The 14,734-nt window shown below is 62.2% G+C and overlaps 2 protein-coding genes across 21 annotated transcripts in view; one reads left to right on the plus strand and one right to left on the minus strand.

The window, feature by feature from the left end:
* The window catches only part of ARHGEF11 (Rho guanine nucleotide exchange factor 11), a 121,229-nt gene extending 118,923 nt beyond the window's left edge, over positions 1-2,306 (plus strand). For 18 of the 19 annotated variants that reach the window (XM_017345779.4, XM_089299782.1, XM_017345774.4 and 15 more), the window contains 3 exons: positions 32-279; positions 498-687; positions 1,178-2,306. In XM_017345779.4, coding sequence (XP_017201268.3) covers positions 32-279; positions 498-687; positions 1,178-1,236 — 497 coding nt within the window. In that variant the 3' untranslated portion in view covers positions 1,237-2,306. The remainder of the gene's footprint in view (positions 1-31; positions 280-497; positions 688-1,177) is intronic. The other variant, XM_017345780.4, reaches the window with a different exon arrangement.
* Positions 2,221-14,329, minus strand: LRRC71 (leucine rich repeat containing 71). 2 transcript variants are annotated; one of them, XM_002715310.6, is made up of 15 exons: positions 14,036-14,329; positions 11,627-11,776; positions 11,343-11,474; positions 11,176-11,251; positions 10,940-11,017; positions 9,563-9,631; positions 9,170-9,329; positions 9,003-9,086; positions 8,828-8,917; positions 7,805-7,954; positions 7,533-7,626; positions 7,106-7,194; positions 4,862-4,976; positions 4,438-4,559; positions 2,221-4,241 (listed from the first exon to the last, which is right to left on the minus strand). In XM_002715310.6, exons 1-15 carry the CDS (start codon positions 14,193-14,195, stop codon positions 4,125-4,127), a joined length of 1,686 nt encoding a protein of 561 aa, XP_002715356.3. In that variant the 5' UTR covers positions 14,196-14,329; the 3' UTR covers positions 2,221-4,124. The 2 variants fall into 2 exon arrangements, with proteins under 2 accessions (XP_002715356.3, XP_008262509.3); XM_008264287.5 differs by having other exon boundaries at positions 3,971-4,241; positions 4,862-4,973.
* Between the last annotated feature and the right edge of the window lie 405 nt (positions 14,330-14,734).

Consider the following 14,734-nt stretch of genomic DNA (forward strand, 5'->3'; position numbering starts at 1 on the left):
TGCTAACCACTTCCTCTTGCCGTGGGCACAGGGAACTGTTTTTACGTCAGCATGCCAGCAGGACCCCTGGACTCAAGCACCGACCTTCCAGAGGCACCTGCAAGCCCCTGCCAGCCTGATGGCCTCCCTGCCTGGCAGACAGAGCCTCGGCCCCAGCTGCAGGGAGGCAGTGAGGACCCGAGACGCCCCAGCCGCTCCGCCCCCAGCCTGGCCCTCAGGGACGTGGGCATGATCTTCCAGACCATCGAGCAGCTCACCCTCAAGCTCAACAGGCTCAAGGTGAGGGACACAGGGCTCAGCTCCCTGGAGGCCTTCCGTCTGGGGCCCTTCCCCAGGAGGGAGGGCTGTGTCTGTGGGCGCGCTGCATCCCCCAGCCTGCTCGGCCACCCTGAAACCATAGCCCTGTCTCAACATGCGTCGGTCAGAGGCTGTGACCCCCTCCCCTAAGGGCCTTGTGACAAGAACACCGGGCACACACCTCCCTATGACTCTTGCAGGACATGGAGCTGGCCCACAGGGAGCTGCTCAAGTCGCTTGGGGGAGAGTCATCAGGGGGCACCACGCCGGTGGGCAGTTTCCACACAGAGCCGGCCAGATGGACAGACAGCTCCCTCTCGCCTCCAGCCAAGGAGCCCCTGGACCCGGACTCCGGGAACAGCCGTGAGCTAGGGCCCTGCCCTGAGGATGGTGAGCACAGCAGGTACCCCTTGTCCCTCCCAGGGGAAAGGGCTGCCCACTCAGGACGTGTCACCATGCGGTGGCTCTCGCTCCCCTCGAGTGGGGCTAACAGCTCTTTATAGAGCCGCACCTCAGCAGTGCCCTGAGAAGTGGGAGCTGAGACTTGACGCCGTCTTGTCCTTGTGCTACAGAGCTCACGAGCCCCGGGGCACCTGCGGGCACTTCTGAGCCCTGCTCTCATGAAGTGGTTCCGAGCCAGCGTGTGCAGGCCAGAGCAGTTCTGGGACCTGGCGCAGGAGGGCAGAGCACAGCCCTGCCTGACCTGGGGGCTCTGGGCACGGACAAAGCACAGGCCCCACAAAAGCAGGCTTCCTGGGAGACAGCCAGGTGCCACCGAAGGAGCTGCTCTCACGAGCTTGAAAGGACCTTGTGGACAGAACACACAGGGAGGGTCCCCTCGGGCCCCGGCGGGGTTCCTCACCGTGTCATCCTCCCGCAGGCCCTGACACAGCCCTGGAATACGGTGCAGCAGATGCCGCCACGTCACCAGGACTGTAACCCAGACCGCCAAACCCTCCGCGAACCCATTCCTTCAGGGACTGGCCTGAGGCAGGGGCAGAGGGTGGAGGGGGCAGCTGGGGAGACTGGGATCCAGCCGAGGCCGGGGGAGACCCGCATGTCGCTTGGTCGCTCAGATCTGAGTCAAGTTTCAGTGTCTTTGCCCCCCCTTCAGCCAGCCCTCCAAGGTCTCGGCTCTCCTAAGTAAGCATGCCGACTGCACCAGAAAGGCCGCCCAGCGCTCTGCCCCTCCCGCCACACACACGCACAGGTGTGCGCCTGTGCGGGAGAGGAGGAGGCTGCTGTGTAAATGCACTTTCTTCCTCCCCCTCTCCACAGGCCCCCGGGTGGAGGTGGGTGCTGCCCTCCCCTTTGTCACTTTGGTTCCTATAAATATGTATGTATTGTATGTGCATCTTTGCTATTGTACATAACTTTGACCTTTTTTGTTTCTGTTCCTGGAGTGCTGAGGCAGTTACAAAAGGGATAGCCGAGGGAAGAGGGGATTCACGTGTGTCTCCTGGTCAGCAGCCCAGCTCTGGGGTCGGGACCTGCGGTGGAGTGGGTCACTGCCCCTGGCCCCGCGGGTGGGAGGTCGCCCGGCATCCAGCTCCACCTGGCGCCAGAGCCCACCTCCACAGACTGGTGCTGAGCCCCTCCCCCTAGGACTTCTCGTCCTCACCAGACGGGGCCGTGGGGACTCTCACCCCACCTGTGTCCACCCTTCCCCACCTGGTCCTTACAGAGAACCAGAGTAGCAGGTACGGAGCTGAAAACTGGGCCCCAGGAGGTGGGAGTAGGGGATTTGAATCCTGGAGCCGCTGGGTTCACCCAGGACCATCCCCAGGGGCCACGGCCACCCTGGCCCCATCGCCATGCCTGCTCCACTCCTCTGATGAATATACACACTGTGCTAGGTGTATATATACATATATATATATATAAATATATATAATATATAAAGTATAGATATGGAAATGACTGTTTTGCTGTTAAGATAATGTATACTCTTTTATTTTCTTCCTTTCATGGTTAAGATTTTTTTTTTAAAGAAAAGTTAAATATTCTTCCATTGTGGTGATGTGTGTGTGATTCCTGGGACTGCTAGGGTAGGGTGCTGTGGCAGTTGCGAAACTGTAAACTGGCTGGGACTGAGCAGAGCCAGGCAGAGGAGCCCTCGCCCCTGGTACCAAACCCGAGGTCTCGCCACGCGGGCGCCCAAGTTTCAGGCATGTGCTGCAGAGCTAATTCCAGCACACACATGGCAGCAGCAGACCCAGGGGCAGGGACCTCGTGAGCTGCTCTCTGTAAAGGCAAACTGAGGAGGGGGTTGTCTCAGGCCTGGCCAGATCCTCGCTGCCATCACGCCTCTGCGCTCCTGCAGGTGCAGCTGCGTCACCACGACCAGAGCCATCCAGATTAAGGGCTGGATTCTTTCAGCACCAAGTACTGGATACTCTTGACTCCTGCAGCTCGCAGTGAGCGAACAGTCTCACTGGGCATCAGAACTGACAGCAGCATCCTTAGTGACAATGTATGGGACTAAGGACAGGGCTGTCCTGTCACCGAAGCCTTAGAGGCCTTGGGCTGGAGAAGCCAAGATGAGCCATCGTCGTCAAGCTTCTTTATGTGCCAGGGTTGGCAGTTCACAGAAATGAGGGCTTTTTCCTGGGGCAGCTCAGCGGCCAGAGCCACCGAGGGCCTGGGAGAGCCCCTGAGCTGCCGAGAGCACGCTGGGCAAGGCAGGCGCGCCCTGGGTGGGCACGGACATTGAACGAGTGGCATGGAGGCTGAGTGGATTGTGCACTCGTTCCTGCCTGCACCTTCACAAGACGCTGCCTGTGGACTGCTCGTGGCCCCCAGGCCTGTGCACGCTGGGCACCGGTGGAGGCAGCACTGAATGGCAAAGATGCAGGGTCACCTGCCCTGCCAGCTCCTCAGGCCCTCGCGCCATCTGGGTGCCTCTGGTTCCACATTGCTGACACGTGCAGGCTGTGTCCTGACGTTTGTGTTTAATGCTTTGCCAGCTCCGCCTGGATGTTGACATGTGCAGCACCCTCTGCAGGGTGGCCTGCCAAGGCGCTGTGCATTTTCTTCAGCTGAGCCCACCCCTCCCTCAAAACCAGTGAGACCCCTGGGCTGGGCAAGACAAGGCAAAGCAGGTGGGGCCTGTGCTCGATTCCTCCACCTCCTCTGTCTACTCGGTCCCATGGCTTGTGCCTATCAGGTTGCAATCCCAGTCCCAAACCTTCCCCTTCAGCCTCTGAGGCCAAAGGCTTAAATGCAAACACTGGCAAAGCACACATCCTCTAGGAAACACCGTGCAGAGGGTAAGGAGCAATACGCTGGGGCAGTGTGGTGGTGTGGCTGACTAAGCCACCACCCAGGATGCCTGCATCCCAGGGCGCTAGATCAAGTCCCGACTACTCTGCTTCCAAGCCAGCGCCCTGCTAATGCACGTGGGAAAGCTGCAGATTGTACTTGGGCCCCTGTCACCCATGTGGTAGACCCTGGTGGAGTTCTAGGCTCCTGGCTTTGGCCTGGCTTGGAGAATGAAGCAGTGGGTGGAAGATCTCCTGTCACTCCACCCTTCAAACAACTAAATAGATTTTTAAATGAATGAAAAAGCAGTGCCCCTGGCCAGCTGTTGCCTCGCAGAAACCATAAAGTGCATCGGACCGTCGCTCTCCTGCCGCTGCTGGCCCTGTAAGGTGAACAGACTGAGGCCAAATGGTCCAGGTAGTTCCGGAGCAACGTTTTTCAGACAACCGCAAAGGAGAAGTACAGCAATAGGCTGCGTAAGTTCTCCTGCTGGGCTCTCCCCCAGGGAGCTCAGCCCACACACGGAGAAGTGCTTGGGGCTCAGTTTCAGGCGAGAAGGGGCGGGGCTAGGAGGGGAAAGCTGCGGCCTCCTCCTCCCTGAGCTTGGCCTTGATGGGGTCCCTTGGCAGCATCAGCTCCTGGATCATGGTATACGTGGGGCACTGCGGGGCAAAGCAGTTCTTCTGAAAGGTAAAGGAAGCCTGACAGTTGGCAAGGAGGAGGGAGACTGGGCCTGTGGGAAGCAGCAACCCCGGGGCAGGCTGTCAGGGGCCCTGCAGGCATGGCCAAAGGGCAGACTGGTTAAGCAATGGGAAACTCCACAACTCTGGCAAGGAGAGACAAGCCGCCCTCAGCGACAGGCGCGTGCCCCGGACTCACCGCTAGGGACAGCCACAGCAGCCCCATCGGGCCCTTGGAGGAGCTCTTGGGCTTGGAGATCTGTACCTGGTACTGCACTGCAGCCAGGAAGCCCTCCAGCCCCACTTCGGTGATGCGGTTTCCTGGTGGGAGGCAGAGACGGGCGGCCTCTCGCGCCAGCAGGCCCCCTCACGCCCAGCACCCTCCCCGCCACCCTCAGCAGCCGCCTCCTTGTGTAACTTCCCTTCTCCCACCTGTCTGCCCTCAGCACTCAACCTGCCGTTGGCTCCCTCCCTGCAGGTCCCGTGTGGGCAAGCCTCTGTCTGGCAATAGGATGCCCAGCCAGGGGAAACTCAGGCACACTCCGTGCACGGAGTGGGGGGTGGCACCCGTGTGGCCAGGTGGAGCCCAGGTGGCAGGAGTGTCCAGGGGTTGGCGAACATACGGAGGAGGTTGAGGTGCAGGAGGACCCTGTTCCCAGGCATGAAAACTTTGCCATCTCGGTGCTCCACGGGCTCCAGCAGAGGGTTGACCATCTCAGTAGCTTCGGCAACCAGCTGCTACAGCAGAATCACGACAGCAGGGGGTGAACTGGTGGCCGGCCGGGCCGTTCCTTTTTCCCTTCACTATACGTGATTTGTATGCCAGCTTTGTGTGGCTGCTGGAGACACAGGGACATAAGCCCGTACCCTCAAGGAGTGCCTGTTGGCAGGGAGATTGGGGGGCGGGGGGAGATCAGGGTGAAAAAGCCACGCGGGCCAGCACAGCACCAGACAGAGGCAGGTTCACAGTACCCTGCGAGCACAGAGGAACAAAACAGCCCGGTCTGGGAGCCAGGAGCAGTCTCCCGGAGGCAGTTCCTGTGAGCCGTTTGGGGCTGGTGAACTGAGGCAGTGGGTTAAGCCACCACTTGTGACACTGGCATCCCCTATCAGAGTGCTGGTTCAAGTCCTGGCTGCTCTGCTTCTGGCCCAGCTCCCTGCTCATGAGCCTGAGAAAGTAGCAGAGGATGGCCCAAGTACATGGTCTCTGCACCCACTTGGGAGACTTGGATGGAGTTCCTGGCTTCTGGCTTCAGCCTGGCCCAACCCCAGCTACTCTGGCCATTTAGGGAGTAAACCAGCAGATAAAAGATAGTCTCTCTCTCTCTCTTTTCACTCTCCCTTTCAAATAAATCTTTCTATAGTGGGTAAAGCCACCACCTGCAATACCAGCAGCCCATATGGGCACTGGCTCAAGTCTTGGCAGCTCCACTTCTAGTCCAGCTCCCTGCTAATGGCCTGGGAACAGCAGCAGAGGGTGGCTCAAGTGCTTGGGGCTCTGTCACCCACATGGGAGACTTGGATGAAGCTCCTGGCTCTTGGTTTTGGCCTGGCCCAGTCCCAGCCATTATGGCCATCTGGGAAATGAACCAGCAGATGGAAGATTCTCTCTCTCTCACTCTCTCTCTAATACAAAAATCAATTTTCTAAGAAATGGGAAGGTTTCTGGCCACCATCAGATGAAGATGAGGGGCGTGGGGTTCTCCACAAAGTGAGTTGCAGGTGCAAAGGCCCTGCAGACGTGCAACAAGTGCACTTGGGTTCCCTCCTGCCTTGCATAATGAGGAGTGAACGGGCACAGATGACACTGCAGGCCGGGTGAAAAGAATCATGATAGCCCAGGAGCACGGCAGCCCCATCAAGACAGGGCACAGGCCGGCACTGCGGCTCACTAGGCTAATCCTCTGCCTGCGGCGCCGGCACACCGGGTTCTAGTCCCGGTCAGGGCGCCAGATTCTGTCCCGGTTGCCCCTCTTCCAGTCCAGCTCTCTGCTGTGGCCCGGGAGTGCAGTGGAGGATGGCCCAAGTGCTTGGGTCCTGCACCCGCATGGGAGACCGGGAGAAGCACCTGGCTCCTGGCTTCGGATCAGCGTGGTGCACCAGCCGCAGCATACCGGCCGCAGCGGCCATTGGAGGGTGAACCAATGGAAAAGGAAGACCTTTCTGTCTCTCTCACTGTCCACTCTGCCTTTCAAAAAAGTTAAAAAAAAAATAAAAATAAAAAAAGGGCACACATAGAAGTAGAAGCTGAAAGGCAGCCACACCCCCTTCTTCCATCCAAGCTTTTCACACGATCTTGTTTTGGATGCCAGAGACGACTCCGAAAAAGTGAGGGGGCTCTTCCGTGCCCCCAGGGTATGTGGAGGAAGGGTGGAAAGAAAGACTCCCAGGCGGCTGGGGGAAGGAGGAGGGCAGGGAGCTATGGAGCTGGCGGCCTGGGAAGACCCCGGAGCAAGGAGCAAGTTGGTCCCAGTTGAGAGGGGGAAGGGAGGCTCCAGGGGCAGAGGAGAGAGTCGGTGAAGGAGCCTGCTGGGGGAGCTGCGGAGCGCAGTGCTTTGTTCCCTGATCCAAGAAGGCGATGCCAGCGGTGATGCAGAACCGAGGGCCGCTGGGGCAGCAGCCTCCATGGAGACGCCCGACACGTGGGCTAGCACTGGACAAGGAAAGGGTGCTGGCACCTGCCCAGGTCCCCATGGGGAGGAGCACACGGAGCTCCAGGCACCCCAGAGTGGGCCTAGACCAGGCTGGAGGCGGAGTCTCAGGGGAATCTGGCACGGGCATGGAGGGGAGTGACTGCGGGCACGGCACAGGGCTTGGGGACTGCATCGCAGCGGATAGGGGTCAGCAGCACTCCCCCGGGCACTCACCTCGGACTCCAGGAGGATGCTGCGTTTCTCCTTGCTCCCGGTCTTCGTGCCTTTTCCCTTGCTTGACTTCTGATCGGGGATGGTTACCTCTGGGGCAGGCAGAGAAGCCAAATGCACTGAGCAAGCCTCAGACACCGCCCCAGGCTCTCCAGGGAGCAAGTGCTAGGCAAGGCGAGAGGCTGCCCTGCCCGGAGGCTGACAGCCCTGGGCTTGGGTGGAACAGAAACAGCTGGAGGGGCCCCTGCCAGATGTGTGCGTTCCCTGCCTGAGGACAGCCAGGATGTCCGGGCCAGGTGTGACAAGGAACGAGCTCCGGGTGTGGCCATGGCAAGAGACGCTGCAGGCCACGGCCAGCCTCGGGCTCACTGCCCAGCTCTCCGCTTCCAGTCCACGGGGAAGGTGTGGGCAGAGGGCTGCAGGCACTTACTCCCCTTGCTTGACTTCGAAGCGTCTTCCTTCTTGGGGGTTCCCTGGGTGGGCGACTGCCCAGACCCTGACTTCTCCTCTTTCTTGACCACTTCCTGTGGAGGAGATGAGGACAGAGAGGAAAGCCCTCCCTCCCGGGGTGGGGGTGGTGGTGGTGATGGGCGGCAGGTGTGGGAAGGAGCCAGGGGTAGGACCGCCCCCCCACCTTCCTCCCTCCACCCAGGCTTGCCCCACCGAGGCCGGCTCCCGCCCGTCCAGCGCACCTACACCTACCCCCGGCTTCTCCTTTTTCTTGCCCAGGCCCTTGGGGATTTTCCCTGTCTGCGACTTTTCCGGCCTGTCCACTAGCGCGATGTTGCTGATCCCCGCCATCTGAGATTTCTCTCTTTCGGCTTTGGAGTCCCCGTGACGGGAGGAGGAAGGCTGTGCTCAAACGGGAGGGGGTGGAGGAAGGAGCCAGAGCCTCAGCTTGGGGGACCAGGGGCAGCCCCTACCCGGGTGGCAGCCAGGCTGCTCCACCCTGCTCCCCCTTCCCTGATAAATGCTAACGTAATTGGTATATGACTCCTCTGGGTGGAGGGACTGAGCGGGGATGAGCCCCAGGGGGTGGGGGGTGGCGGTGAGGGGCTCAGATTCATACTGAGGGAGAAAACAGTGGCTAACTTTGAGCAAAGTGCCATAAATTAACTAATCTAAGCCTCTCAACAACCCTACCAGCATGATTATAGCCTTTTTTTTTTTTTTTTTTGACAGGCAGAGTGGACAGTAAGAGAGAGAGACAGAGAGAAAGGTCTTCCTTTGCCGTTAGTTCACCCTCCAATGGCCGGCGCACCGCGCTGATCCGATGGCAGGAGCCAGGTACTTCTCCTGGTCTCCCATGTGGGTGCAGGACCCAAGCACCTGGGCCATCCTCCACTGCACTCCTGGGCCACAGCAGAGAGCTGGCCTGGAAGAGGAGCAACCGGGACAGAATCCGGCGCCCTGACCGGGACTAGAACCCGGTGTGCTGGCGCCGCAAGGTGGAGGATTAGCCTAGTGAGCCGCAGCGCCGGCTTAGCCATTTTACAGATGGCGAAACTGAGGCACGGGGATGTTAAGTCACACGCTGAAGGTCACAGCTGGTATGAGGGTGAGCCAGAGTTCAAGGTCAGGAAGTGTAAATCTTGGGTGCTTTCTCTTCACCAAGATGCTCCACCGCCCATGCAGGGGTTCCACGATTAGGGCCCACGGAGGCGGGGCCTAGCAAACTATGTGCCAGAGAAGAGGCCGACCCGGGAACCCAGCGCAGCTCCTCACCGATCGCGAGCGCTCCTGCGACCCTTTCTCCAGGAGCAGGCGCCGGCGCTCCACCACCTCCGTGTGTGTCAGCTCGAAGGGGCGCAGGACCTGGGATGAGGCTAGCACCTCGCCATCTGCCGCCCGGGAAGACAGGGTACACCCCGCCCCGACCCTGGCCCGTCGGCACACGCACCTCTGCCAGCTTCAGGGCGCCCTTGTCCTGGATGCGGTTGTGCGCCAGTGACAGCCAAAGCAGGGAGCGGTTCAGCCGGAGACCCTGTGGAGTGGGCGGAGTGGGCGTGTGAGCAGGCCTCGGGGCGCCCCTGCCTGCAGGGGTCCCTCCCAGTCATGCACGCGCACGTCAGCGATGTAGCCCGCGCCCTCGTCGCCGATGTGGTTGAAGCCCAGGTTGAGCGAGACGAGAGTCCGGTTGCAGCTGTGTAGCGTGGACAGCGCCCGGGCCAGCAGGTGCGCTCCGTGGTCGTCGATCTTGTTGTTCCGCAGAGACAAGTGCGCGATCCTGGGCCAGCGAGAGGGCGGCCAGGGCTCACTGGAAGCACAGGCTACCCCTGCACCCTCGCAGGACCTGGGACACGTGGGGGCGTGGACGAGGCCGGGGCTGGGTGGAGGGGGTATGGGGGAGCAGCCACTGTGGGTGCCTGGGGAGACACTGGAACGCAGAGGGAATGACCGGGACTACAGAGGGCTTGGAACGGGACAGGCGCAGAGAAGCGGGGTGAAGAGGAGTCTCACGTGCTGTCCAGCCCCATGAGCTTGTGGTAGGACTGCTCCGGCAGCGGGTTCCCCTCCAGAGACACCTTCCTAAGGCGGGGGACCACGGAGGCCAGTGAGCACCCTCCCCGGGGCCAAAAGGAAGCGGGGCTGTGTGGTGGGCAGCTAGGAACCAAAGAATAACCCTCCAGTATAGGGGCTGCATGTGACCGCTCCCCTGACTGGGAGTCCAGATGGGCGGCCATGCGAGAGGGCCAGCGCCCAAAGGTGGTGACCCGAGGTGGCCTCTGGGGCAGCCCTCAGTCACCTCCACCTGCAGGCATCCGTGCCCTCGTGTACTCCCCTCCTCCCAGCCCCCCGAGTGTGAACCGAGCCTAGTGACTCACTGCCTGGAGGCCCAGCCAGCCTACGCCTGGCTCACACAGACACCATGAGACAGCGCTTCCTGTCCGGGCTGCTACCCGTGCAGGTGACTTGTCACCGTCACCCAGCAAGAGATAACCGCTACGCGTCCTCCCAAAAGGCAGCGGCCTCTCCAGCAGTACTGAGGAGACCGAGGGCACGTTCCAAGTCACTGCAAAGGCGGACCCGGCGGTTGGACGTGTCCTGCAAACTCCTCCCAGGACTGTGGTTTCTGCTCAGCCTTCAGGCAGCCTCGCTGGCCACACTAGCCCGCTGACGTTCCCCTTGTGTTTCCGTAATGAATTCAGAGCGTCGCTTCCTGGCATTCCCTGGCTGCAGTGAAACGTGTGCTTCCCGGGACCCCCCTGGGAGCAGGAACAGGGGGCAGGCGGCCAGCCTGTGTGTGGCACCGAGTGGCGCGTTCTGCGACATAAGGAGGGCACCACGGGGGCCCACGGGGGGGCCAGCAGCCAGACCAGCCTTGCTCTTTACACAGCCAACTACATCCGCAACCTCACACCGTGCTGTTCCTTCCCTGCCTCGCCTGTTCCTACTCCTCCTTCATGGCTCAGTGCTCCACCTCCTCCTCCTCCAGGCAGCCCTCCCAGCTTCCTGCCCTCCCCCCAATGGCGCATTCCTCCTCAGGCCCACACTGCTCTAAGTCCTTCTTCCTCCCTCGCTGGACTAGGATAAGAACTGTCTTACCAGCCCCTAGTGCGGGACCAGGGCCCCCAGGCAGCCAGGAGACAGGGAGAGGGGCTCCAGAGGGGAGAGTCTGATGGAGAGGAGAGGGCATGAGGCCCCACAGGTGGGGCTCTGTGTGCTGTGTGTGCAGACAGGAGCTCCTGACCCAACAGATACCGACTGTGCCCTGCTTCCGCCAGCCCAGGCCCACAGGAGCTGCCACTGGCCACCTGTGTCCCAGCCCACTCCCCTGCACACGATCCCTCCGCCACCCCCCTACTCCCGTTGCGTCCCCCCCCCCCCCCCGCTGACCTGAGCGTGGGCGAGCAGAGAGGCAGCAGGGCTATGAAAGTGGTCAGGGTCCTGTCCGTCATCCCCACCTTCCACAAGCTGGGGCCATGTGGGGAACAGACAGAGCTGGTCACCTGCTACCGCAAACCCCGCATCCCCACCGTGCCCAGGGCCTTCAAGGACCCCCGTGGTCTGGCCCCCAAGCCGCCCGGAGCCTCCCGCGCATGCTCCCCCCACCCCTCACCCCCGGCCCTCACTTGATGGCTTGCAGCTGGCTGAGGGAGGGCAGACATTTGGAGAAGATGCCCAGAATCCGATCCTCCACCTTCCAACCTGCGCGGGGAAGAGGAGGAGGGGAGGAAGGCGCTCGAGGCCGGGGCGAGGGGGCAGGGGGCAGGCAGGCCGGGCCGCGCTCCCCGCTCACCGCGGATGTAGATTTCCTTCACTGCCTTGCTGTCCTCCTGCTCCAGCTCCACCTGGATGGTGGGCCGGAAGAACACGTACTTGCTCTCCAGGCTGGTGAGGCTGCAGGACGCCGACAGCAGCCGCTGGTCGTCTAGGAGACAGAGCCCCCTGCCCACAGGTGCCCGGGCGCCGGGGGGGGCTGCAGTGGACCAGGCGGGACCGCAAGCCACTCACACCCCCGCACCGCGTCCCCGCCCTGCAGCCCCCCTGAGGGGTGGCGCAGCGGACGGCCAGGCCACTCACCGAGCGTGGCCTTTTCTGACATGGAGGAGGAGGGGACGAAGTTCGGGTGGGGGCGAGGCCGGGTGACGACTTTGGGGAAGTCCGTGTAGCCCGAGCGGGTGCACAGCTCGGCGAAGTCGGTCTCCAGCACACCGGTGCACTGGTACTCCTCTGCGGGGCGGGCGGCCGCGTGAAAAAGGGCCGCGGCGGCCGCCAGGGGGCAGCAGAGACCCCCGCGACGCCGCCGACGCCCGCGCCAACCCGCCTTCCCACGCGCCCCAGCAGAGACCTGAGTCTTCACAACCATTTGAAAGGGTGCCATGCGGTGTGAAACACTCGAGAGGAAGCAGAGGAGGGAAGCGGACGCTCGGGGGAAGGGCCGTGAAGGACGTCCCGTGTGCACCGAGCTGGCTCCCCTGCACCGCGCCGCGGGCCAAGGCCATTTCCACCCCTGCTGTCCATTCCCTGCCTGAGCCTCCGCCCGCCACAGATACCCCAGCCCACCTTCTCCCGCGCCCCCTCCTCCTGTTGGGACTGCCTGGGCCCGAAGCGAACCCCTCTCTGCTACCAGTGCAAGCCTGCTGCCTCACGCCCTGGTCTTTTCGGCTCCCCACGCGCATCCCAAGGAGAAGCGGTTCTGGCGATGGGAAGGGGAGCCAGTCCTCGCCAAGGGCCAAGCAGCCTGGAGCTCCTCCGCCACACCACCCAGGCCCCCCGAGGCAGGAGCGCCTGGGGCTGAGCAGAGGGAGGCTGCCCCAGGGTGTATGGGATTGGAAAAACCTGTGCTCAGGCCGTGTCGGGGTGCAGGGCACAGAGGGGGGTTTGTGGGGAGAAGGGTGGGTGAGAGACCCCTTCCTCCTCCATCCAGCCTGGGTACCCAGGGTGGTAGCCCAAGCAGATCCTAGGGAGGGAGGCTGGCTCCCCTCTGCCTGCCCAGGCGTCTCCCTCCGCCGGGAGAGCCTGTGCACTCACACCTCCCGTCTCAGGACAGACAGCCTTGCGCAGCCCTAAGAATGGCCTGGCCGGCCTCTTCAGTTTCCCGGGCGCCTCTCCAGAGCCCCGAATCCACGGGAGAATTTGCATTTCTAACTGGCTCACGACCTGACCGCGCAGTTTCAGAACTAGCTGCCATCGGCTGGGATGTCCTCTAAGCCTATACATTTTCCGATAGCGGCCATCACGCCCTAACCCACGTGAGCCCCACCTGTGCCCCTGCCACCGCACACAGCAGCCACTAGAGTCCCTGGACCTCCGCGTACCCCTCCACCCCAGGGCTCAGGCGCCCCCGCCAGCCCCTTCCCTCCGGCCCTAGGTCCTGAGCCCTCTTCTCTTGTCCACTCACGCTCCCTGCCCCACTCCCCAGGGGGTGGCTCTCATTCTCAGGGCTGGGATACGCCAGAACACCCCCACTTTGCCACTGCAGACGCCTGTCAGCCCTGGGAGGTGCCCCCTTAGCTGCTCCTCCCTCAAGCTCTCCCATCTCCACGAACAGCCCCGCCCAGGGAGCAGTCTTGAACCTGGGGGTCTTTCTTGCTATGCCCCCTCCCTCCCCACCCATCCAGCCCTTCGACAACCTCTTTCCCACCTCCAAGTACTTCTCCAAGGAACCCAGCCCATCCACCCATTGCCACTCTCACTGCCCTATCCCACCTACCGCTGCCCCTGGGTTGTAGAAACAGCTGCAGAACTCAAGTGTCTGCCTCCACTCTCCCCTCTTCCACTCCAGTTTCCATACGGCAGCCATGGTGATGTGTGCATGTGCATGTGTGTAATGCCACTGAGTTCGTACCCAGAGGGGATTCTAACTTGTCTTGCCTTGCCTTGCCTTCTGGAAGACACTCTCTCTAGCCGCCGTGACCTTTCACCCTGCACCAGCACCGATGGGCGGATGCCACCGGCCAGGGCTGGACCACCAAAGCCATTTTCCAAGTCGCTTTTCTTTGAGTCCAGAGATGGGAAGTTCCTGTCCCTCTCTGACTAGCAGGTTTACATCAAGCAACCATCCCATAAAATGCCTCTTTGTGCTCAGTTTGGGCTGGGGTTCTAGCACTTGCAAGAAACACAGCCCTATCCCTGCTGAGGGAATTCTAGTGGTTTCCTTTCCCGGAGAATGCAAATCCCACGAGGGCAGGACTGCCTCTGTCTCACTCCCTTCTGAACCACTCCTGGTGGAGCAGCCCGCGTTCAGAGAGTAATTGTTGGATAAACGAACGAATATCTACGACCTCCTGGCTGCCTCCCTCGTGTTCTTAATCTGATCAGACCTTGCTGTTATCTGTCAGCATCCCAAGCCAGAGCTCAAGTTCAAGTCCAACATCTACCCAGCGGAGATTCAGGAACTCAAGCCGGCTACCGAGCCACGCGTGGCGGTGGGAAGGCGGAGCCGCAGCCCGGAGGCTCGACCCCCCCCCAAACCAGCCGCCCGCGTACCGGGGTTTTTGGGCTCCTCCTCGCCCACTGGCGTCAGGGCGGCCGCCGGTTTCTCCTTAACCGCGCGCTCCCCTTTCTTGGTCACGGCACCGGACGTCTTCTGGGCCCCGGGTCGCTGGGCCCTGGGGGAGGTCCCCGACGCGCTCGGCTCGCTCGACATGCTGGGGCCTTCCGCAGACGCTCCGGGACCCTCGTGGGAGCGGGCAGGCACAAACGGACTCCGGGGCGCTCCCCTCGGGGGTGGCTTTGTCTGGACGTTTCTGTCCTGCCTCCTCTCGGCGGAGCCGCGGCGCCGGCGGCGGTGGGCGGTGATGCCCGCGCGTCCCTCTCCAAGGCAACCGCACGAGGAGGTGGGGCTGCGAAGGGGCCTCTGCATAGCACCGAGAGGCCGACAGGGGGCGCCACAGGGAGCCTGGGAGGCGGGACTAGGGCGGCGCGAGGTTGCTAGTGAAGGGAGAGCGGCCAGGGCGGCCGAGGGTGAGGCCATGGTGGGAGGAGAGGGCGGGTCCCAGGCGGGACCAGAGCGCAGGGAGCGGGCGCCCGGTAATCTTGCATCGCCTGGGACCTGGGGCGGAGCGGCGGGAGTGGTAGGAACCCTGGCAAGTAGGGGGACGCTGGGGCAAGCCCAGGTGCGGGCAGGTCCGCTCTCAGGGCCACCCCCTGTGTTGTGAGGAGACAGCGCCTGATGGCCAGGGCCCA

This window comes from Oryctolagus cuniculus, chromosome 7, assembly GCF_051225735.1.
Source record: "Oryctolagus cuniculus isolate XC-2025 breed Fujian yellow rabbit chromosome 7, ASM5122573v1, whole genome shotgun sequence".
NCBI lineage: Eukaryota > Metazoa > Chordata > Mammalia > Lagomorpha > Leporidae > Oryctolagus > Oryctolagus cuniculus.

Excerpts from the sequence above, each read along its gene's own strand:
- LRRC71 (XM_002715310.6), bottom strand. The coding sequence starts at position 14,195 with ATGTCGAGCGAGCCGAGCGCGTCGGGGACCTCCCCCAGGGCCCAGCGA. Across the intron at positions 9,087-9,169 it reads GCGCGGGCTACATCGCTGAC|GGTCTCCGGCTGAACCGCTC; the intron begins GTGCGCGTGCAT and ends CCCACTCCACAG. Across the intron at positions 4,977-7,105 it reads GCATCCTCCTGGAGTCCGAG|CAGCTGGTTGCCGAAGCTAC; the intron begins GTGAGTGCCCGG and ends ATTCTGCTGTAG.